At 41.0% G+C, this 17,481-nt stretch overlaps 1 protein-coding gene across 1 annotated transcript in view; it reads right to left on the reverse strand.

Moving 5' to 3' along the window:
- Nucleotides 1-4,013: 4,013 nt before the first annotated feature.
- The window catches only part of LOC103130022 (brorin-like), a 34,319-nt gene continuing 20,851 nt past the window's right edge, over nt 4,014-17,481 (reverse strand). The window contains exon 3 of the mRNA XM_016665612.1: nt 4,014-6,040. Within this exon, the coding sequence (XP_016521098.1) occupies nt 5,898-6,040 (143 nt within the window). The 3' untranslated portion in view covers nt 4,014-5,897. The remainder of the gene's footprint in view (nt 6,041-17,481) is intronic.

The raw sequence follows: 17,481 nt of genomic DNA on the forward strand, positions 1-17,481 counted from the left end.
GCTTAGAAAATTAAGGTAATTATATCATCCTTTGCTGCCTTTGATTCATAAAATCAGTGACAAAAACATTTTTACAGAGAACAAGAAAAGTTTGAATTTACACCAGCCAGTTTAAAGTAGAAGAGATTAATAGTGAATAAATTCTTCATCCCCTGTAAAACCTTTGGTTATAAAATCATTATTTTTAAAGAGAACTTATGATTCTTTCTATTGTTTAATGTTTTCACACCTGATAGTCCAGTAAACTCGGTCCGATTGGACCAAAGTTGCAAATTTTTTGACATTTTCAGTTGCTGCGGTTCCCTTTCACACTGCATTGAATCAAACCAACCAAACTCTTTGAGCAACATGTTCCCCTCCTCGCCTGTGGGGGCGCTGCACCAAGAATCACTGAAGGAAACGACACAGAAATTTCAGAAGACACAAACTGCAAACAAAAATGGAGTGGTATAAGAAGTTAGCAGTTGTAGGATTTCTCTTTTGCCTTTGGTAAAAGACTAAGAGTCATTTCTCTAGAGTTTGATTAAAATCTTCAGCTGCACGAGCAAATAGAGGAGCTGATGAGATCAAGAACATCTGCACTTCTTCCTGTTAAAATGGAAAATAAATCATTTCTACCAAAAACTGGTGGAGGGTGAAAACAAAACTTAACTTTTACCCCAAATTCAGTTAATACACCGTCTTTAGATCCACAGGCCTCACTTTGCATTTAAGTGTTAAAGTTCATAAGAGGTAATTTAGAAAACCACAGAAGAAGAATGGGTTGTTCATAACGGCCTCGTCTCTTCAGAGAGGATATCTAAGCTAAACTTTCAAAAGAATGAACCACAAAATGCAAATCTACTCCAGAACGGCTGAAAACAGAAAACAACAAGGGTATTTCAGTGGTCTAGTCAAAGTCCAGACCTTAACTTCTTCATAATGCTCCAATAATACCTTAAAACAGCTGTGCAAAAAAGAAAAGAAAGAATTGAGGCCAAAGTCTTGATAAACTCAAACAGGAAAGGTTATTGTTGGGGTGTACTTACTTTTCCATCATTGATAAAAACTTTTTTTTTTCTTCTGAAACTCTCCTATTTAACTTCAAAAGATAACACAAAGGAAACAGCCGGAGCTGAGGACGGTTCCCTCTGTGGCCGGGAAGCCCCTCCGGCGTTGTGTTTCACAACAAGCAGAGAAGAGAACAAGTGAAGGATTTTGATGCATGAGGCCAAACGGAAAAAAAGAAACCTTTCTCACATCCAGCCCACCAATTTTTAGATTCCAGCGTCCTGCTGTTCAGAGTTTACTGGAGTCTGTTGGAGCTGTTTAAGGAGCCATGCTGTGGTGGAGAACAGAAAGCGGCTCGACTTTATCCTGTCGAAATGAACAAGAAATGTCTGCAGCAGCACGTCTGGATGACAGCGTATGCTAATCAAAGCTTCCACATAGTTTTCAGCATCACAGATGTGTGTTGCTCTGAGCTCTAATGCCGCCTCATACATGTGATCCCTGATGCCGGCTTTCTGAACACTTAGACAGATGGTCCATCTTTTTCATCTTTCCTCAACCTTCTGTTGATTTTATAACCTTCACATAATCAAAATTCATGAATTTTTCGATCTTTTGTTGCGCCTGGCTCAACCTCTGACATGTTCTGCAACAACAAAATTTATATTTTTGTTCCTTTACAGACATCTATTTTATTTCGTAGTTAAAAATATATATTTTTTAGAATTGGCTGTACTCAGAGAGGCCTTTATGTCTGCATGACATTTATTGCTGCATCTTATTTCTGAAGCTGGCTGGATTGTTGACCACTCCAAGCATTACTCCACATGATGCTCAATTTTAAAAGACAGAGGCTGGCTGATTGCTGTAAATGAATAATGTATTTCATCACCTCCTGTAATACGAACGCGCAGCGTGCATTGTCCGGGCCGGGGCAGAAGCCTAATTACACGGTTTCAGCTCTGGGAGAGGCCAGCCTAATCTCTGATGGGCCTTTCCAACAGATGTGTCCAATTAATGGCCTGTCTTTGATGGAGTTTAGATGCCTACTTCTCTGGGAATTTGGTTTCAAAGTGAAAGACTCTGACGAGCAGACTCTATATCCTCTCTTAATCACAGCTTTCTTCTGCCCACGGATCCAGTTTTGAAAAACTTAAAGTTGAAACCGGATATTCATCGTCTGACCACTCTAAAGCTTTGAGTTTTAGGTTAGTTAGGATTATCTGTTTTTGCTAGATGCCAAAATAAGAACAGATAGAGCTTTTTTAATAACTTAAATCATGGCTGGGTCACTAAGGTGATAATTATGATTAATTAGATTTTAATGCATGAAAATGTTTAAAACACAAGTAATTGCATTGCTTTTCTACATCCATAAGGAACCTTTGTATTTGCATTTTTCTGGTACACACATAAATCTGACACACCAACAAAATTTACAAAAACCAAAGATGAATTCTGCTGGTGCAGAATTTTGATACGTCTCACATCAATGATGTAAAAGTCCGATATAATGCAGACGCTTTGAAAACAATTAGATATGCATCTGATTTAGTTCCACATATAAAAAGGATGTGAAAAGACAGGAACCGGGTCGTTAAGACTCCAGTAAAAAAAGTTGGGTATGTTCAAAAGACGTGGATTTGGGTCACGTTTGTCTGCAAAAAATACAACCTGTGTGACAACAGGAAGTTGGGGAAAAAAGACCGTAAAAGCTAACTCAAGAACGGATGAGAAACAAAGTCAGTGACAGCTGTTGTTCCTTGAAATGGTAACAAAATGACCCCTTAAACTTTGAGAGTTACGTGACCCTCAGTGAGATCCATCCATCGTCTTCTTCTTTTTCAAGATTGGCTCATGGGACCATCGGGTTCAGGAGGGAACCGTGGAAATCCTTCACTCCACCAACATCCAAACCGGAACAATGAAGTCTGATCTACTAGAAGACAATGAAAAAAGAAATGGCCTCCTCTCTTAATACAGTTTTAATGTCAGGTTTCAAATGTATAATAAATGTCCTGATCTGCAGCTTGTTAATGACCAGGGCAGGGACAGACAGGACCATTACCCCTCAGCGGGCGAGCTGCATGGGAAATTAGGCATTATCCTGGCAATATGAATGAAAACAGAGATAATATCACAGCAAATCTCTTTAGAAAGAGGATAAGAGGGAAAACAAGCACACGTCCTGCACAGCGTGGATGAATGGATTTGTTTTGATTGAAGCCCTTACAGTAAAAAGAGGCAGAGGAGTGAGGATCTTAACAGCTCTGTGGCCCCCAGCTGTTCTGAAAGGAGCCTGTCGCGTAGCGTAGCATGCACTCAGGCTTATTTACCTGGATCCCGCTGTCTGTCTGACGGGCACGTCTCGCTGCTGGAGATGCACAGCCGTCCGGTTGTCTGGCAACCTCAGAATCAAAGAGTTTCACAGCGTGGTCTGGACATGGCAGAGGGGCGACACAAAGAGCGCAGAGAGGCAGAAACACAACACCTGCATCCGTTTACCGCAGCCTGCCCACGGCTGCTCATAACCCCAACTTAAATTATTCATTTTCATTTTGATCTGCCGGTCGATCGGCCACGACAAGCTGCATTCATTACTCCACGAGCCGATATTGAAAACGAAGGCAGGAAGAATGTGAAGCAACTGTGTCGAAATCCTTGAACTAAATTGGAATCAGCGGCGCTGCAGCCTCCTGTCTGGCCTTTATTAGCGAACTCAGAAATCCAGAGGCGGCTCAGGACAATCAGTATTCTCACCGGTAACATCTTCCTGTTTATACTGTGATGCTTCTAGCAGCTGGAAATGAAGCTGCGGCAGGTAGCTTCTCATCCTCTCGACAGCTCATTAAATATTTACCTGCAGCTTTCACACAAACATATCCCATCCCAGGACTTCAGAACCGGGGGAAATGTACACGCCAGAGGAGGGGGATTTGTTCGGATTTGTCCCGTTTAACAGGAACTGTGGGATATCTGGCAGAAAAAGGGTTCAGTCAGTCCATCTCAGTAACGAGTCATGATTCAAATAAAAGCAGGAACATTTTTATTCATTTGTAAGACCGTCAATACAAAACACCACTGACATGGACTATAAAAAGTTACTATTTGAGCATTTACAGAGCACAGATTGGCATTTGTTTCAAACATGAACACCAATACGAAGAGAAATACAAAAAAGCACTTTCAAATCAAAGCACATTTGAACATCCAGAAAAGATTAAAGAAAAGCAGAAACAGTCGAGTCCCTTTGAATTACCCTCTGGTTTTGTTTCACTGCAGCGCTGCTTCGCCAAAGTATTCACACCTTTGATTTTCGTTTCATGTTTTTCATGTTACAAACTTCAGTGTGTTTACTGGGATTTTTGTGATGGACCAAGAAAGCAAAACAAAATAGTACATGGTGGTAGAGTGGGAGGAAAATGAAACATGCATGTGTCCCCCGAGTCAAAACACTGACAGGTGAGACAGCTCACCACTCTGAGCTCCCTCCCTACCACATTTACTCACCTACAGACTGGATTCCTGACATAATTGTTCTGGGCAAATTGGCCAGAAAACATTTGTCTTTCAATTGGATTAAGGTCTGGACTTTGATTAGACCATTTTAAAATGGAAATGAACACAGGTGGACTTTCTTCTCTGATCCAGTGACTTTTATAGGTTGGTGGTACTGGATTTATTTGGGGGTCACAGAGGAAATGGGGGTTGGATACAAATGCAGAGTTCCTACTATAAATGACTTTGTTTTAGTCTATCACTTAAAATTCCAGTAAAAACACTGAGGTGGGAAAATGTGGGACTGTTCAGGGGTGTGAATACTTTAGCAGTTCTCAGTATTGACTTTGAACCTGGTCGTCTTACAAGCAAACATTTGGCCATCTTTGGTAATAGAAAGATGGTCTGGTCTGCACTTTGGTGGTAGAGGGATCGATGTCTGAAGTGGTGTCAAGACTGGAAGGAGGGAGTTCTGCTGGGACGGGTCAGACCTGAAGTTGGGCCACGTGTCAAGACTGGTGTCAGGAGTGGATTGGATGGGTTCCAGGTGTTGGATGGGTTCCAGGTGTTGTTACTGGTCTTGGACCAATGTTGGGGCTGGTCTTAAGATTAGTAATGTAAGGATGTAGAGACTGGTTGTTTGGACTGGTGTTTGGACTGGTGTTGGGTCTGGTGTAGGTGTTTCTGCTGGGACTAGTGGTCGGCGCACTCAGGACCAAAGTTGGGACATTTGTCAAGATTGTGTGAAGAGTGGTGTTGGACGGGTCCGGGCCTGGTGTGGAGACTTCTGCTGCTGACAGTCCTAACTTCAGCCAGTCCGGACTGAAGTTGGGCCTGGTTGTCAGGGTTAGGGTAGGGAAAGATCAGGACTGGTCAGTGATGAGGACTGGTGTTGGAATGGATGTCGGGCTGGTTTGGGGTAAGTTCTGGACTGGTTTCAGGACAGATTGGGTTAGGCGTCGTTACGAGCACCGGACTGGTGTTGGGTCAGGTCATGACCACATGTTCAGACATTGAGGTTTTTCACCTCCAGAGACAGCTGTGTGTGTGTGAGTGTGTGTTCTGTACATTCTATTGTTGTTGTTGACCTCTGGTCCAGTACATTGCTTATTAAAATACAGAAACTATAAAAAATATCTTCTCACTAGTTCAGCATGACCTTATATTTTGAATATATTCAGAAATAATTTAAGACATAGATAAATAGATAATCTGTGTGAAGATTAGAAACTTTCATAAAAGCATTTTCAGTCATTGGGGAGTGACTGCTGTATAAATGCTGAATTGTTGGCGCGCCACTGTCCGACCCTGATCATCAGTGGACTGGGTGAGAGTCCCAGAGTGTGCATGTGGTTCGGCGAGGGTGTTGCCTCCTCCACCCTCCTCACCTGTGCCAGTCTTTAGCTTTGTTAGCACTCGTTTTTACTGCAGGTGGCCTGCCGCTCGATCTGCCACGTGCCCTCCTCATACGTGCAGTAGCAGATTGTGCAGTCATCAATCTTCACCTCTCGCCCGGCTGGTATCACCTCTGTGTCCGCATAGCAGTTGGGCCCTGTGGGTGGTACAGAGAAACAGACAGACTCGTGAAAAAGGAATGGCTTTTGTATTGTGCTTGAAAATGAAATCTCCAATGGACCCAGCATATTTTTCATCTGTTTCTTTTGTGTTGCTGGCACCGTGTCACATTATCGAGGTCAGACTTTCAATCAGGGCACTGAAAATGCATGAATATCCTGAGCTCCTGTGGTTTAATATGCAGCAGGAAGTGAACTGGGGTTAAAGTAAATGAGCATAAATATAATGAGTTGTGAGCTAACATGTTTTTACTTCAGCTCTGCATATGAAAATGGAAAAATACTTCTACTTTCAGGTGCTGGAGTCACTTTAAAGGTTCTCCGTCTGTGCTTTCAGCTGTACGACCAACCAAGGACACAGTCCGATGTTTGAAAAAGAGGCGTAAGGACAGATCACAATTTAAAGCCACTCTCTTTGTGTCGCTTGAAGGATGCCGATCGGTTTGACATCCTGCCAGCTCAAAGAGTTTCATCAGCTTTGATGCAGGTGAAGTATGACATAAAAGCATCCTGTAAATTGTAACTTTTGGGTGAAATAATATGTTTCTGTTACTTCTCTTCATTCTGTAAACCAGCCAAAACATATTAAAGTATCAGGAAATCTGACCTGCCATTATTAACACGGTGACTATTTCACTTTAGTTTCACTCCATTCTCTTCAACAGTGCAGAAATCTCATTTTTATGTTGGGCTTTTAATTATTTGAATAGTTTATAGAAGAACAAATGTGTCACAACTATCCATGTAGACTGAAATATGTGCACACACCCCAGCTGGTGTTTGGGTAAAAGTCTCTTAGCAAGTTTTATTTTCAACAGATACAGCCATTTTGTGCAACGTACCAATACCACTGCTAAAAGCCCCACAGCCTGATGCTACCACCACCATGAATGACAACCGTTACTGTGTTCCTATGCTCTGAAGAAACCCTCAGATTAGTACATATTTATGTCACCCAATGGCCGCTGGAAATGGCACCAGCTCCTTCTGGATCCTGAAAGGACCAGCAGGTGTACACCTTGGACAGATCTGTCTGAAGTCTCGTTTGATGATAAAACAATTTCAGTGGAACCTAAATGACCTGATTTTAGAGCATTTTTCTTGGTTGCCACTCATTCGTTCCACGTCTATTAAAACCTGCTTCGCTGTGGACGGTGCTGGTTTCCCAACTCATTAGTATTCATGGTAGGCTTGAGCTTCAGTAGTTCCTGGGTTGCTCGTAAACATTTAAGCAACTACGGTGTGAAAACATCTTGAGGTGTTTTCACCTGATAGTCCAGTAGGTTGTTCCAGTTTCAGCTGCTGCGGTTTGCTTTCACACTAACCCAACCCAGACTGAGGCTTGTATCCAGACCAGAGTTCACTTTTCTGGTCCGCATCAGAGTGTGATTACTCTGCCTCATCCTTAGAATCTAAAGTTGTTTAGAAATGGCTCCAAAAGACTTTTATAAATCTTAAATATCCACAGAGTACCTTGGATTTGCTCTGAATACGACCCAGTTCAGTTCTGACAAACAAATCTTTTTCTGCTGCCAGTTGCACTCAAACATGGACACCGAGTAGGAGTAAACATTCTTTAATGGCAACGTTTTGTATGCATGTCTGCATATATTTGAGCCTGTACATACAGGTTTGACCACATATGGATGAATGAAAATCCATTCCTGCCAGCCATTCCTTGTTAAATCACTAAAGCTTGTTGATTAATCCACTCAGGAAAAACGACTCTTCAAATAAATCGTTAATAACCTCAAATTAACATTCATTGCCATGCAGGCGACGAGTGTTTGTAAACTAACTGGAAGCAAATGTCTGAACCAAAGAGTCTTTGAATGCAGCTGTTTAATAAAAGAAAATGTGACCCTCGCATTTATAAACAGAGAGCAATATTCCATGCACAATATTATTTAGCATATGCGTGAGCAGAACTTCTGAATAACATGCAGCCTTTTCTGATCACTTTAACATCCAGTGGGTAATAAACAAATAAAATGAGTTTCTTTATATCACAGAGAAACAGCCAATGTCGCGTTCTGCTGCACGCTCTGTGAATTCAGTGCAGAACAGGTTATTGGTAAAAAGATAAAAATATTTCTGAGGAGGAAGAGCCAGAGAAACGCTCCGTGTTTCCTGACGGATGTAGAGGCTATTCAAGAAGACATTTTATGAGAAAGAAGATTTCTGTTTGACAGCATGTGTTTAGGTTTCTGATGCCTCTACCAGATGATATGCTCCGGAAAATACAAACTTACATCAGCCACATTTTCAACAATCACACTGACAGAGATTTGTGTTTAGAGAGGACACAAGATATGAGCCTGCAGAGACAAAGAGGAGCCATCATGTTCAGTTTGCTCCAATTTGTAGCTAAACTAGTCACAAATTAAAGTTGATAAGCAATTGTAGAAAATATCATGCAGTTCTCTTCTGGGAACGCATAACTTGCTAATTGCTCTAAGGTTTCTAACCGTTTCCTACGTAACACGAGAGCGTGGATTTCTTTTCACAATGTAAAGCTCAGAGGAGTCCATTCTGCTTCCACAGAAAGCATTAAAGACATTGTTATACTTTTTGTTGGAAGAGCCAGTCGTTTTAAATTCAACAGATTTACAAACTTCTCTTTGGAAGAGATTCATATTCAGTAAAATCATCTTGTTATAACCAAAGTACAGCCTCTTTCTGTTCAGTTTCACGTGTCAGAATATAAAATCAACCATGTGAAACAACGAGTTATTAAAAGGAAAGTTAATCTAGATAATTAAATGATTCTCCATAGGTGTGAAAAAACTGACTAAGAGCAGGAGTTGTGACATTTTGCTACTCTGGAGCATACAACACTAAAGTGTGGAGACATCAGCAAGGACTTAAGAGAAGCAATTGCTGCCAGTCGCCAGCGATTTCAAAACTATTCATCCAGCCATTATCTACACCTGCTTATCCTTGCAGGTTCTCTGGGGTCTGGCGCTTATCGCTTGCAGTCATTTGGCAGGAGGCGAGGGATGCCCTGGACAGGCCTGTAGTCCATCACAGGGCGACACAGAGACACAAGACAGGCAAGCATACACACTCACACCCGAGGACAGTTCAGAGAGACCAATTAACCAAACAGTCAGGCTTTCAGGGTGTTTTCACACCTGATGGCCCGATAGACTCGGTTCTACTGGGAACCAAAGCTGCAACGTTTGGTCCATTTTCAGCTCCTGTGGTTCTCTCTCTCTCTGCTCTGAGTCAAACCAACCAAACCCTTTGAAAACCTGCTCCCCTCCTCGCCTGCAGGGGCGCTGCACCAAGAACCACTGAAAGGAATGACATGAAAACATCTGACGAAGACACTGAACGCAACTTCCTTCACAAACGGAAGCAAAAATGAAGTGTCAGATTTTATTGCTTGTAGGATTTCTGTTTTCCTTTCTCATGCTAACGCTAGGCTAGCACATTGGTTTTGGTTGTATTTACCCAGAATGCCCTGCGCTGTAGTCCGTTTCCTATTTTTGGAGTGATTTCCAGTCCATTTGGCGTTCACATGTGTAGTCAAGCAGCATCAGCGTTCACTTCAGCTGAACAGAGATCGTAGGCGAACCAGAGTTCAGGTCAGAGTTTGACTGCACAGTCACACCTTCGCAAACGAAACGGACTTTCTAGAAAAACAAACTTGATTTCAATTTAAACTGACTAAACGGATCTGTTAGCCTGTATGTGGGAGGAAACCAGAGTACCTGGATAGAACCCACACACACACACACACACACACAGAGAGAGAGAGAGAGAGAGAGAGAGAGAGCATGCAAACTCCATGCAGTTAAACACCAGCAGTACTGCCATCTGTACCACTGTGCAATCTGATTTCAAAACTATTTAAAGTTAAATGTGAGCCGAAATGTCTGACAAATCATATTACAAGCAGAAAACATTTTAAAAGTTTCCTGTTACATATGGAGTGTAAACACAAAGCCATTAGCAGTGGCCTTTAAAGCAAATCATTCTATGAGGAGAAACATTGTGAGTGAAAACTTCAACACAGGTGCCAGTGTTCAGTTTCACGTGATCAGACTGCAAAATGTTTTTAGAAAATAAAAAAAAAATCCAGAAATCTTTCAGCCTCTACAGGCTGCAGCTTCAATTTAATGACAAAACCTATTAGGAAGGGTAAGCAGGAGAAAACCTCTCTCTGAAATGAATATGGCAGCTTGGCTTATGTTTGACTTCTAGGTAAAAGTAGAGATGTTTGGCCAAGAAGCTATCTTGAGAAAAACAAGCACAGCATATCAGCACAAAGTCTGGATAACAAGAAGCACAGAGGGCGACAGCTGATTACCCAGACTTGTGCAGAGTCAGGACTTCAGCATCTTGCAGTCAGAAAGTCAACCATTAACTCTCAATGCTGTGGTTGAGGCCAAGCCGAGCCGCGCAGAAACCTCGGTGAGCTGACGCAACCATGTTGTGAGACACTGATGATGCTGTGTTTAGTTTCTCACTCACAGCTTTTCCATTTTGGCTTCATCTTTGTTTGAGAAACAACAACAGTGTGGGCCGGATGCTGGAGCGCATCCCAGCCATCACTGGGCGAGAGGTCGACTGCTGAAATAGATTTCTATCAAATCCATCATTAACACGTCGATATGGGCTGGAAAATAAGACAGTATGAAACCAGACACATATTTTCGATTTCCAGAAACATCCCACTCTAGATCAGAGACACGAGTCTAATAATTAGGATCTTCAGTTGTTGTATTAGTTTTACTTCCAGATGTCAGATCTCTTGCCGAGTTCTGTGATGTTTTTTCATAAAATTCAAGATATCCGTCAAAAATGAGGCTACATGCAACCGGCTGGATACACTGCCCTGTTTTATTTATTTGTTCCAGTGGAAAATGGGCTCTCACATGTGAGCGTTCATCGATTGCTTCCCATAATAGCATCCTGGTTAGTGGAATGTGACAGGAGGAACAGTGGAAACATCAGATCCAAGGTTTGGGAGCTGCTGGAGTCGGGGCACATTTCACACAGCAGCTGTTTTCCTGCTAACCGATGCTGAGCACGTCTAACATGCAGGAATCTTTCCACTGGGGTCCCCTTAAAGACAAAATTTATCACGTTTCCCTACTCTCTTAATTAATCATCCCTCGGCCTTGAATCTGCCTAAAATAGATTTTCCATTGGCCTTCATTACCATGCCCTTCAAACTGCTGAATGACCATTCACGGTTTATGCAGCGGAGCATATTTACAGGCGAAGTCTGAGATCCCAGCAGGAGAAGAGATCCATCTGGGATTCACAGAGATTACGCTGAATTCTCAAGGACCATTTATCCCGTCCTCTTTCTGGGATTCAAACGTTTAACTCCAGCATTTTTTAACCGACTGCCAGCTCTGGCTTTGGTTCTGGGATTGCACATTACAGGTTTTCAATTACTCATTGTTCCACAGCAGTAAAGCACAAATCTTGCTGAGGGCGGATTCTATCCTCCAATGACCTAAAGGTTGGAAAGCGCATAAGAAAAAGTCAAATTAAGGAGTGTTGCGCAGCGCTTTAATAAAGTTCTGAAGTGGAGCCCAGGGGACTGTTTTTTCCTTTTCCTATATTGCAGGAAATTGGCTCTTGCTAATTGAAGTTTTGATGTTAAGAAGCTGCTGCTAAGAACAGAGCTCAGTATGTGGCCAAGACAAATGCAAAACAACAAAACTGCGGCTGCAGCAAAGCCTTCGGAGCTGTTTTTGCCCCTTTGCAACTGAAAATTCGATGGATCTTATTGGGATTTCATGACAGACAGCAGAGCATCGTTAAGTCAAAGGGAAATTATGCAAATTTTTGTGTAACAGAAACAATTTATATCCAGTTTTCTGAATGAACACTTTGTAAAACCATCTTTTTCTTTAAAGTTACAGCTCTGAGTCTCCATATGTAAAGATGCCAAAGATTCCCAACTGGAGTTTAGACTTTGACTGGACCATTCTGACGCAGGACTACCCTTTGATCTATTCTGTTTTGTTTAGTCATTGCTGAACAATATGTGTGATTAACCGTGAAACAAACTCAAGAAGCAATCTGACACAAAGACCATCTGGTGAACGCAGAGCAGCAACGTGATTAAAACGAGGCAGAGACAAAGAGAGGTTTAATCACCACAACAGGAAGAAGTTGACCTGCTCCACTGATTCCTCACAGCGTTTCTTTCCATAACCAATCACTGGATTTTTGTTGCATGAAACATGAGTGCATCGTCTGATTGCTGCTTATTCTTTGGAAAATGTGTTTGTCTTTATGCAGCGAGTGGACAGGAAGGAAGTCCTTAAGCAACCAAATCCTGAATTGCTCAGCAGACAGAAGTAGTTTTCCAGTTTTTAGTTTTATGAACTGAACAGCTTCCCTTCCTCTGCTGAAGAAAATGGCAGTGTGAAGACGCCAGAAACACCTGCAGCACTGAGAAACCAGCGAGTTTCAGCTGCTGGCCTTCATCAGGGTCTTTACAAAAAATCAGTTTGTCATCAAACAGATGAAAAATACTAAAACTAAAATCCTTTAATACTTGAGACCCCCTCTAAAAATGAAAAACTGCCTATTTTAATGATTAAAAAAAACAAATGTACCTTAAAATGCATCAATATGAACAGTGGAAACGTCCTATAACTAGCGCAGAAGCTAACATCTACAGTCTTCCTTATATCTGCTCTTTGGGTTCAGCCAATCAGAAAATAAAGAAAATAAACATCATTTCTGGATTGGCAGCTTTCCAGACATCAGTCGCTTCATTTCATCATTTCATCAAGTTCCCCAGCTGCATTTCCATAGGAATATTTTAAATATGCTCTACGAAGACAAGCTGGTGTTGCCACTAAATACATCTACCTTAGTTTATGTATTTTTCAGTGATGTTTTAATTCATTCTATAAATGCATATGCTGTTTGTTGTTTGTTGGTTTTGTTTTCTCTCTTTCTGCAGGTCTAGAGGCAGATTTGATTTGTGTCCCTTCTTTCTCTCCTCTACTCCTGTCTTTCTTTCCCTTTAAACCTTTTCTCCACGTTCTTTTCTCCTTTCTTTTCCATCTCCATGTCCATTAAAATTGAAATAAATCTAAAGAAATTTCTAATAAAGTTTCATATACATCAAGTTGAGCATCAGAGCAAAATCCATAAATACTGAACTACCTACGGGGCTGAACTGTGAACCAGGACTAACTGATCTCTGTCCCCTGTTCATGCACATTGGAAGCACATGAAGTTGTTTCCCACAGCATGATGCTACCACTACCGAGCTCTGAGACGCTGAAAGCTCAGGATATTGTCCTATAACTTAACCTTCATCGTTCTCTCTGACCTTTCTGCTGCGTTCCTTGGTCTTCATGAAGCTCTTTGTTCTCTGATTTTCTGAAAGCCTCCAGATCATCTGGATTTGTAATAAATCCCCCAACGAGGGGGATGTATAACGAAGACAGTCGGATGCACTGGATTTTATTTAGGGGCATTGGAGTAAAAGGCGCTGCTCCACTTTCTAAAATGTTTCTTTCTTTGTAATTGAAAGAAAACATGTATAATTTCCAAACTACTTCATAATAATGTGCTAATTCTCATGCCATAAAACACATTCCGGCGCACACAAACACACACACAAAGCAGTGTTTTCTAAAGCTGCTAAATTGGAACATAAATGTCTTGTTTGTATGACAGACAGTTGGTGAGATTTGCAGTTTTTTATCAACAAATCCACCGAGTTCAGAGCCGGAGGCTTTGAAGAAAAGTGCTAATAAATCATCTATTATCTCTGGAGTTGGCCAGCAAAATATCAACACAGCGTGAATTGCTTTCGCAGAACAGGTATGGCATAACAATGGCGATTTCTCTTAGAGTAACAGGGTCTTCAGCCACTCTTGTATAATTAAAGTGCTGATAAATGGGGAGTCTTCCAGCTGGAGCCGGAGCGTTTCATTGGCCGACACAAGGCGCGCAGCGGCCACATCAATCAGCCTGAGCCGTCTGCCGCAGGCCGTCAAAACGCCAGCCCCAACGCATTTATAAGTCTTCAAATGAACGTGAGCGCGGCTTATCTGAATAACAAGTCATCCCATGGACAGGCCGGCTGTCGCTACTGATTCATCATCATTAGCTGGGTTTGGCACAAGAAAAGATGCTCAGGTCAAGGATGTGTTAGGAGAGAGAAAAAATAATCTTGTAATCCTGCAGGATAAACACAAAGTTTATTCCAGAGGCTGCAGGACTCATTTATGATAATTAATGCATGGATCTGACATTATTGTGCTTACTCTGTCACCCCATCATTCTGCTGCTCCTTTCACGCCCACCTTTATGTCATTGCTTCATTAATATGAGATCGCCCATCTCTACATGGCGCTCTGGACTTCTGCAGGAAAAGACAGTCACAAGTGCAGGAAGATCTTTTCAGCAGCACCTGAGGAGGCTGAGACCAGCGGACAGTGTGTGTAGGTGTGTGTGTGCATGTGCGTGTGTGTGAGTGTGTGTAGGGCCCAACCTGTCACTGCAGAGTGTTAGAAAAGAGTAAAGATAGCCGTGGCTTCGTGGCTCTGAAGCGCAGGCAGACAATGGACTGGAGCATTACGCCACCTGATCCTTTAAGTCCTGCAGATCTGCATTAGCAGGTATAAATTAGCAGAAAGCACTCACCATAATGGATTTCTTGTGTACATTTACAAAATAAATATTGAACTGAAATGCTTTGCACAGACAGGAAGTGGAGGAATTTGCAACAAAGTGGTTTCCCCAGAGGACGCTCTGTGTCTCACATCGAGTGTAAGGCTTTCTGGAGGTGCCACCTCATGCGTTTGTTTGCATATGTTATGAGTTATGGTGTCTGTGATGATATTTGAAGCTGAACTCATGCACTGCGCTCAAATAAAGCCACCGTTCAGAGACACAGCAGCAGGCAGGCCGCGACAGGGCCATCCATGCAAGAGATCGTCCTTCTCACTCACTTACCAAACGCCGCAGCTAAAAATGTTCTAAAAAGCCTGAAAATAACTTCCTCTTCTGAAGCAGTGGTTTAATCCCAGACTATAAAAATTTGAACACTTGAATTTATTCAGTGAGAAAAATATTAAGAAAACGTTACAAAAAAAAATCTCTGGTGGAACAATTACTGGCACCCTGTTGCTAATATTCATTCAGTCGCTCTTTTACCAGTAAGAAAGCATTTCTCCTGGAAAGCAGGTTTAGTTCCAAAACATTTCACAAGGTTGGAGCGTAGAGGGACCGGCCTTTGACTATTCCTCACCGTGTAATTTGAGTCCAGACTCCTCTCTTGTGCTCAGCTTTTTTTTGTCTCAGGACTGAGATGGCAATGGGAGATGGTTGATTTTGTGTCTGGAGAGGCATTTCTGTCTTGGTTTAGTGGAGCTTGGTGTTCACAGGGTTAGCGCTCACAGCCATAAGTGAACCACTAAATCTGCAAATACTCTAAAAATGGTTCAAACTGCCTATTTGAATTGTTCAAACAGAAAATATGCCTCAATATACATTAATACATAAACTGGAAACCATCTTAGCTCAACAGAAGCCAACATCTACGGTCTGTCTTATCTTCGCTCTGCAGTCTTCAGCCAATCAGCACCAAGGAAAATAAATGGAGCTCCCAGATTGGCTGTTTTGCAAACATCAGCCAATATCATGTCAAGTAGCAAAGAGAGACGTTTCACCTTTCCAAGCTGCATTTTCAGGACAAAAGATGTTTTTAATCAAAGCGTCCTGATGTCGCAGAGCTTGAGATGCAAAACTAAAGGCTTTTGAAAGAGAAATGGGTCAAAAGCATCACAGTACATTGAACTTTGCACTGTGGATGAAATGCTTCTTAATATTTAACTGTTTGCTGAAAAGCTCAGTCTTAAGGTTCCGGTCGATTTGACAGTAGTGTTTTAGAGACTTTTGGTCTTACTTCTGATATCGCTTTTTGTTATTTTTATTGTTGTCTTCTGTTCTTTCCATATTTTGAATGTGATTTTTATCTGTACAGCACTTTGTCACAGCTACTGTTGTTTTAAAGTGCTTCATAAATAAAATGGTCAGAGTTTATATTTGTGATTTCAGAACAGAAACTTATTTTTTCTGTCTCTTCTCCTGTTCTAACATTAAAGCATGTAGACGTTGTCAAAATAAGATGTTTGGACATTTTATTCCACCTCTCTCTTCTTTAACAGGTCATTGATTTAAAGGAACTCAATGTTTCGGCAGTTTTGCAGTTTTCTAGAAATTTGTTTCAGATTAGTGAAGCTTAAAAACTGAATGCTTTTTCTCCAAGTTTGGTTCTGGTTCTGGGTATGCAGAACCAGAAGACCTGAGAGGTCTGGAAGTTTTGATACACATTTTAAAAACACATCAATGGTTTGATATAAGCTTTTAAAAATAGGATTTCCCCACTATTTATCATTTTTATTTGCTTTCACTGTAGCTTTTAGTTTATTTGTATGAAATGGTATATAAAGGGACATTGCTACACAAAACAACTGGATACATATCTGATTTATTAACACATGGAAGTGGCACAAATTAGATTTTTTATGGTCAGAATTGGGACGTTCAGACCGCCATGAATTAACCAAACTCGATCCGACATCTCTGATTTGACATGCGATATTTCTCTGTGTGATTTTTTTAAATTTTTGGTGAATTAAAAAAGTGCTAAAACTAAAGATTGGATAATTCCATCGCTTTCAGCACAAAATTATGTAAACAAAGGCAAAAGAGAGAGAGGATTTTATGGTTCTTTTTGATTATCTTCTACAAGAGGTGCCAATATGTCTGATCTTAAAAGTCAGAAACTTTACAGTAGATTTTTTTGTGAAGATTTTCTTTCTTGTTTATTTTAATCTTGTCTTTCTTCTGTACTTTGAAAAATGTGTTTCTGAAGTCACATTAATGCTATCATTCAAACGAAAATTGTGAAAAATAACATTTAACAAGCAGACCAAAGCTTGGAGCCATTCACTGAGCCCTGCAGGAATATAATGGTAAAGACATAATGTGAATATTACCTTCATTAGTGTGACCTTTCGCTGCTGTAATCAAAATTTCAATGTCCAGGGAGAGAAAATGGCCTTTCAATCACACAAAAGTAGCAGTCTAATGAAAGGACTACATGAAAAGGAGAAAAATAAGAAAAAAAGCTCCCTGCATTCTCTTAAAATGATCCAGACTTTCTAAAAGAAAATTAAAGCAGCACACATCAATTATAGAAGTTAATTTAGGTATAACAGACAGCTTCGCTGCCTTTTCCTTTTGTTTAAACCTGTAATTATTTTGTTGTTTAGCAATTAAAAACATTATATGCAGGTTAAAATGTGTAACTGATTCAAAATAACATTATTTTTACACTTAAAATAATCATTTTTTTATCTGACCAAATTTATTTTCCGTACTATGCAGTGTTATTTTTTATGTTGTGAATGTCACCATA

This window comes from Poecilia formosa, unplaced genomic scaffold (genome assembly GCF_000485575.1).
Source record: "Poecilia formosa unplaced genomic scaffold, Poecilia_formosa-5.1.2 Scaffold599, whole genome shotgun sequence".
Classification (NCBI taxonomy): domain Eukaryota; kingdom Metazoa; phylum Chordata; class Actinopteri; order Cyprinodontiformes; family Poeciliidae; genus Poecilia; species Poecilia formosa.